The 7500-nt window shown below is 49.2% G+C and overlaps 1 protein-coding gene across 1 annotated transcript in view; it reads right to left on the reverse strand.

The window, feature by feature from the left end:
- The window catches only part of LOC135824684 (WD repeat-containing protein 11-like), a 46450-nt gene that overhangs the window by 20455 nt on the left and 18495 nt on the right, over positions 1 to 7500 (reverse strand). The window contains exons 12-17 of the mRNA XM_065337393.1: positions 6506 to 6612; positions 5710 to 5788; positions 5177 to 5285; positions 3700 to 3786; positions 2420 to 2524; positions 548 to 654 (exon numbers count right to left, since the gene is read on the reverse strand). Coding sequence (XP_065193465.1) covers positions 548 to 654; positions 2420 to 2524; positions 3700 to 3786; positions 5177 to 5285; positions 5710 to 5788; positions 6506 to 6612 — 594 coding nt within the window. The remainder of the gene's footprint in view (positions 1 to 547; positions 655 to 2419; positions 2525 to 3699; positions 3787 to 5176; positions 5286 to 5709; positions 5789 to 6505; positions 6613 to 7500) is intronic.

Here is a 7500-nt window from a genome sequence, read left to right on the forward strand (position 1 = left end):
AAAAATTAAGTACAGCAGAAGGGTGATCATCGCACCATGCTTCACGCTTCCCAGGCTTCTTCACACTTGCACCTTTTGTCACTCCTTCTACAGTGCTCTCGGAGTCACGCATGTTATCGCTGTTGTTTTCGGCTGCTCTTCTTTGTCCTGCTCTTTCTCATCTCTGCTGTACTAAATTCACTGGTCGCAATGAATAGTACAAAAGGCCGCGGAATAGGCACATCATCAATGGACCGGTTTGGTTTCTCAGAGAACGTTTTCTCGTGACGGTCCACCAATCCGTTTCAATGAAGATGTGTGTACATGTGTATATACATATGCACGTTTAGATTATGATGACCGCGCATGTTGTACTATTCATTGCGATTCTTGGCTTGTTGTCTCCCCGTTGACTTTTCAAATTCATTGCTCTTAGTGTCCTGGATGCACTTCCCCGGCATTTCACCTGACGAGGAGGCATGAACGAAGACAGTATTTCTTTATCGCTGGGCTGGTTGATCAAAACATGTTGTGTACATATCCACAACTTTTTACAGAGGGTACGTACTTTGAGACTTTGCCTTTCAGGTCCCAGATGTGCAAGTTGCCGTCGATATCACCCAGAACAAGCTTCTCCCCTTTCCACGTGATCGACGACACCGTGTTGATGCTGCCCTGTACAGCGAACAGAGAAGGGGTCAGGTGAGAGACAGAGAGAGAGAGGGAGAGAGAGAGAGAGAGTGAGTGTGTGTGTGTGCTTGTGTGCGTGTGTGTGAGCGTGTGTGCGTGCGTACATGCCGGTGTGAACGCACTTGCACGAAAACGACGTCTGCCAGCACATGGAATTCCAAAACGCGGCGCATATTGTAAACTTGTCAAGTAGCACTAACACAAGTCTAACAGCTCAATGGACAGACTTTAAAAAAAAACTCTGGGGATGGGTGGTTGCCTTAAGGGTCACTTCACTGGAAATAACATGGCTCGGTCCTGTAGTTGTAGTGCGCCCATCGGAATCAGCCTCTTCGATGGCAACATAGCCTGAGTCATGAAACTACTCCCGCCCCCTTACAAATGCAGTATAACATGCCAAGGCGACCACTCGTGTAAGGCGACCACCTGTCTCAGAGGACCAGCTCAGTCTGGACGACCAAAGGATCTTGGATCTGGCTGCGGAGAAGGGTGCCTCAAGTTGGCTCACGTGCCGGCCATCTCGCCGCTTTCAGTTCACGATGCCGAAGTCGGGATTTCGCGATGCCTTGTGCCTGCGGTACGGCTGGACCCCTCCCTGACTGCCAACCCATTGCGTCTGCAGCAAGCCGTTTGACACGACGCATGCACTGTCGTGTTCAGTTGGTGTCTTCCCTGGAATGCGGCACAATGAGATTCGCGACCTCACCGCCAATTTGCTGCGGGAAGTAGCCCACGATGTCTGTGTGGAGCCTGCACTGGAGCCCCTGTCCGGTGAAATGTTCCTTCTTCGATCGACCAACATCGAAGACCATGCCAGGCTGGATGTGGCAGTGCAGGGGTTGTATGGGAGTAGGTTTGAGAGGACAATGTTTGATGTTCGGGTGTTCAACCCTTTTGTCCCCTCAAATCGAAATCTTACACTCTCGTCTGTCTACAGAAAGCATGAGCAGGAGAAGCGGAGGAAATATGAGCGGCGAGTTCTGGAGGTAGAGCACTCCTCCTTTGTGCCCATTGTCTTCTCCACCACTGGTGGACAGGGAAAAGCCTCATCTGCGCTGTTTGCCAGGATTGCCAGCAAACTGAGCCACAAGCGCAACGGGCCTTTTTCCGTCACCATGGCTTTCGTCCGGACTAAACTGTCCTTCAGCCTAGTGAGAGCCATGGTTGCCAGTCTGCGCGGCTACTGGCGCTCTTCAGGGCCACTTCCAGTTCACTCGGCTGTTCTGGAGGCTGCCGAGTGTTCATTGTAAGCCCGTTAATCTCAGGTACCGTCAGTAAAAGGGTACCCGTTTGGATTTCAATGATCCAATCAGTACGGAGCAACACTGCTGGGATCGTGTATTCCAGGCGGGAGTCAATTATTTACAACTCCACGCTGGATGTCTGCATTGTTTTTGCATTTTCGCTAGTAGATCTACCTCTGCGACTATCAGACCCCCAATCAATTTGCGAATCACAATGTGATATCAAAATGCAACCCGAGAACAGATCAATTAAAAATCTTGATTTATGTGAAAATTGCGCAAAAAATTACACATGGCTGCTAAAGGGTACCCGTTAACCCGCCCGTTAAGAAAATTACAGTACCCGTTCGTTAGTTAAAGGTACACCCGTTTGCCCCCTAATCTGTACACAGTGAGCACATTCTGAAGGTCCCTTGAGCGATCACCTTAGACAGGTTTCACTGTAAGAGCAGGACACAGGTTGGAACAAGCCTTGGTCGGGGGACAGTATCACCATGGCAACGTACCTCGGCTGGGATCTTGGAGCCTTCCTTGATGTTGCTGCCCTCGATGACGTAATGACGTAGGCAAGAGTCCACGTCGGTCATGACAAGATGCTCCCTCACATACGCCTGTAGCATAGCACAGCACAGACATGGGGGCGTTCGGGGCCGTCCGTAAATATCCAACTTTTTTTCACCAAACGAATTATTTTAGTTTAGACCCAACCCCTCCGCTCCCTCCCTCCCCCTCAGAACGTAACAAATGTCGACATACATGCATATACACGTCCAATCAAAGTTGCAAGTGTGTCACTGCTCCAACGGCCATGTACACGTACACGCATGAATGTTTTCTGAAACGAAAACGAAATTGGTCAAATTGGTCCCACAGCATAACGAAATTATTAGATGATTAGAAAAAAATATGAGTCACATACGACAGGAACAAGTGGCATTACGATAGAACACTTTATACGCCCCTTTTTACCAAGAATACAAAACCTCCAAGAGTGTGCAACTACCTACACAACCTGTATACAGTGCTGCGACGGCAGAACTTCACATTATGTGACACAGTTCGAAAGGCTACGCTGCCAAACAGTGCAAAGCGACCGCAAAGAGAGTTGAACTCAAAGCAGGGTTGCGTACAACCCTGTATCAATCACGCACAGGGTGAACATAATGCGTACGGGTTTGTCACGCGATGTGAACTGTTCAGCCGTCGCAGACCCCATAGCTGTAGCTGCACACACTTGGGGGTCATGTACTCTTGCTTTTACACAGATCGACAAGGCTAATTTGTAATCTCCCATTGAACTTCTACAGAGAATTGTATCTTTCGTACTCTTGTTCACTTTTGGCGAAAGCATTTCCGAAAACCTTGAAAAGTCATAATATATCTGCACATTCTGAAGTTCCAGCAATTTGTACCTAGGGACTTCCCCAAGTGTCATGAGGCACACATCGTCCGAGCATATACTACTCTCTGCCGCACACGTCTCCACTAAGGGAGTCGGGGAAGGCGAGCTGCAGTCTGCAATCATATGAAAAAAAAATTTCATTGGTTTCATCCTGATCACATACTATTATTGAGAGAGAGAGAGAGAGAGAGAGAGAGAGAGAGAGAGAGAGAGAGAGAGAGAGTGTGTGTGTGTGTGTGCGTGTGCGTGTGTGTGTGTGTGTGTGTGTGTGTGTGTGTGTGTGTGTGTGAGAGAGAGAGAGAGAGAGAGGGGGGGGGAGAGAGAGAGAGCGACGAGAGACAAGAGCAAAGCAGAGAAGAGAAGTATCGGCGCCTTGAGACCAACCTGAGTACTTTTGCTTTCTGACGAGGCACCCTCAGTCAGCAATGCCTTGTCTGTCGGGGGTCGGCGACCTTTGGCAGGAGTCCACTCCTGAGAGCAATACGCACAAGACGTGCAGTACACATAGATATGAGTCATATGCCAATGAAATGAAGATACATTTCGCCGCTTCCCTAAGCCCTAAGACTAGGCTTCTGGTGACGACATCATAGTATGCATGAGCAAGGTTGATGTGATCACAATCAACCAAGTCCTGTAAGCAGTAGTTTCCTAAGCCGCCACTTTGTTCAGGTGACACAGGCTTGATACTCAGCGCGCAGAAGGTCCAGGTTCTTGGCACCTCCACTGGCCAACACGCCAACGACTCATAATTGCCCACAATAATAATAATAATGATACAGGTCGCATGTCTCCCAAATAATAGGTTCTACGCATCTGTCAACTGTTTCATCGTGAAATAGATTGCAGCAGGAAGGATAGCGTACGGAAAAAAAACAGTATACATGCACTAAGTGTTAGTACATGGCAAGTACATGAAAGAGAATAAATTTTTACATCGATGTACATTTGTCAACCAAGTTGGATGTGTGGCTCCCAAACCAACTGATGGCGGGCGAATCCCACTAAGGGCCGATTCCCACCACGGTACCGTGAGTGCCGTGCCGTGAGTACCCATGGTGATTTGCTCACGTGAGGGGCAGTTTTGGCGCGAGTTCATTCCGTGGCTCCTGCCGTACCGCGCCGTGGACATTCCGGTGCCGAGGGCCTCTGGGGGGTGGAAATGGCATGCCGCGTGCCGGGTATTCCGCGAGGTCGAATGCAGTGAGTAGTAGGTATTTTACTACTCCCTGAAAGGAAGTTTTTTCTTTCGTTTGTATTTGTGGTACGAAGTTTTTTCTTGGCTTTTGGCTTTTCGATTGGTTGATTCTTGAGCTTTCTCCAGTCATCTCCCCGGCCCCCGCTATTTTCCCTCAGGACCAAAGCCAGAAATTGATCCGGCCTGCCGACGGAATGCACGGAATGACTGTGCGCAGGTGTAAATCACTCTCAGCTTCAAGCTCGTACCGTGGGGTACACGTGACCTACCCAAATCGTCGGCACGGCACTCACGGTACCGTAGTGGGAACCGGCCCTAACAAGTGATAGGTTGGACCGGACCTGGCTAGCTTCCAGAGCAAGCGCAAAGATCCAATCTTTTGCAAATCAACAAAAATCCGGCACGGACGGTACCTATTTCTGGCTTACTATATTATTCGGCGGGACACTGCGAGGCCTAAAATCAGTTGGTTACATATTTACCTGCATGATGCAGTGGGGCAGTGTTTAGAGGCAGGACCAGCGCAGGCTGAACTTCATGCGATTTTAAAAAGATGTTGGGCCCTTGGAGACTCAGCTTAAGATGGGACAGAAAAGTTTGTAGATTTCAGTACTGCCGGGCGCCGAAGAACGGCCAGGCTCAATACTGAGATGACAAACCTACCACGGACGTTGCAATCGGAAATCGCTCCTTCATCTGGCGTAGCAGCGTCAAAGTCTGCGCATCCCAGATCTCCATGGGTTTGTCCTTGAGGTACACAGTGAAGTACTGTCTGTACGCGTGCACACACAAGCGCACACGCACGCGTGCACACACACACACACACGCACACACATGCGCACCCACACAAACACACGCACCCACACGCACACAGAAAAATCAAGAGAACCGCAAAGCAAACGAGTAAGACACCACACAAGAAATGTAAACATCCATGCACATAATACATGTACAATGCAAGTTAAGCGCACGCAATGCACACTCCCCCCCCCCCCCCCCCCCCTCTCTTTCTACACATCCACACCCACACGCAAACATGGACAAAGACACGCGCACCCACATCCACACATGTTGCAGGCGAATGAAAAATCCATGCGAAAGACGACAGACCAATCGACAGTTAGCACCAGGATTCGAACAACAATGAACGGACACACATCTAGCATGCAATAACCGCGCTTTTTTTACACACATACTTCATCGAGGATATGCGAACACCTTCAATTGGAGACTCTCCTTCTCCCGCCGATGTTGCACGAATCACTCGACTTCGACCTGACAAACACCACGAGCGCGCACGTATGCACACACAGACACAGGCAGATACACACACACACACACGTGCAAACACACACACACATGCACATGCACACAAACACACACACACACACCCACACACACATACACACACGCGCACACAAACACACACGCACACACACACACACACACACACACACACACACACACACACACACACACACACACACACACAAACCTGTCTAGATGGAATCGGAGAAAACAGGCCCTGCACAAAACCATACTGGTGCGTGCAATAGTATAACACGTTATTTTTCGGTGTAACTTTAATTTCGGTAGAGAAACCAGGCACCTAAATTTAGATTACACGTAAATGGCACTTGAGTACGCACAGCATGTGCAGGGAACGCCGGTCACCTACTTCTAGATTACACCTAAAACCTGGCAGGTCGCCCACACAATGAATTCGTCCTTCACCTAAAATTACATGTAAGGGGCCGGCCGTCCATAATTATTAATCTTTTACACAACACGAAAAAAAGTTTCGTTCACGGGTGGGTGGGTCCAGGAGAGTTTCGGTATGAAACATATCGATAGCTGAAACATCAATCCATTCTAGCTGTCAAGTCAATATATTTTTCGTTCAGAGGGGTGGGTGGCTCATAACTAAACTTTTTCGTTTCTAAATAAATATCGGTATTTACGAATGGCCCCATATACAGTAATATGCCTTACCAGTGACGGTATCAACGGTGAACAATTCATTGCGCACTAGTCCGGACATGTTGGGAGAGCTGAATGCCCAGGAGAAGAATGTAGTCTGCGACACCCACTCCACACCCCTGCAGGCAGACAGGTGCAGGACAGGCAAAAGACCGCAGTACATGTACACGGACATGCCCACACGCACGCCCACACACATACACACACACGCCCACACACATACACACAGACACACACACCGGGCTAAAGATAGATGGTCTCTCCGCACAATCTTCACCACACACAGGTCTTACAACACTGCACTTGCAAATGAATAAGAAAAGAAAAGACAACTCTGGATGAAGCTTCCTGCAGCTTCATTGCAAGAAAAGGCATTGATGCTAACGCCGGCTATCCCTCAGTTTATAAACTGCAGTTTCACAACAACCACCACATCTTTTTCATCCACCATCACAGCATAACTATGCTCTCCAACCGACTTCGACACGACGTTGCCACAGCACACCACTGTCGTCGGGGGTTTCTCTAAAGGAGAGGCTCAAGAAGAAGGCAAGGAACAGAGCAACAAGAATGCGTACAATGCACGCATGCGGGCTGGGTCGCAACCTGCGCAGTCCGCACACCGCCCGCTCGGACCCAGCGCACACACTCCAAAAGAGGCACGGACAACACCACCAGCAAAGCGACACCGCTGCATGAACTCAGCACCAACGTGCGTGTGTCGCTTTGCTGATGGTGTGCTGTGACGTGTCGAGGTTGGCTGGAGAGCGCAGATATGGTGTGGTGGCTCATGATAAATCTGCACAGGGCCGAATGCTGCTAGAGTCAACTTTGCGTAGAACGACACTCAGCGGGGCATCTGAAAAGTGTCCTTATTCGCGAATTGTCCTTATACCCAAAGTCTCATTATATGTATTACAGTGGGATGGGACTTTGCTCTGGGCATCGAAATTCTGTCGTTATTCGCGAATTGTCGTTATATCCGCAGTCGGTATTAGGGAAGTTGA

The sequence above is a fragment of the Sycon ciliatum genome, chromosome 9 (assembly GCF_964019385.1).
Source record: "Sycon ciliatum chromosome 9, ocSycCili1.1, whole genome shotgun sequence".
NCBI lineage: Eukaryota > Metazoa > Porifera > Calcarea > Leucosolenida > Sycettidae > Sycon > Sycon ciliatum.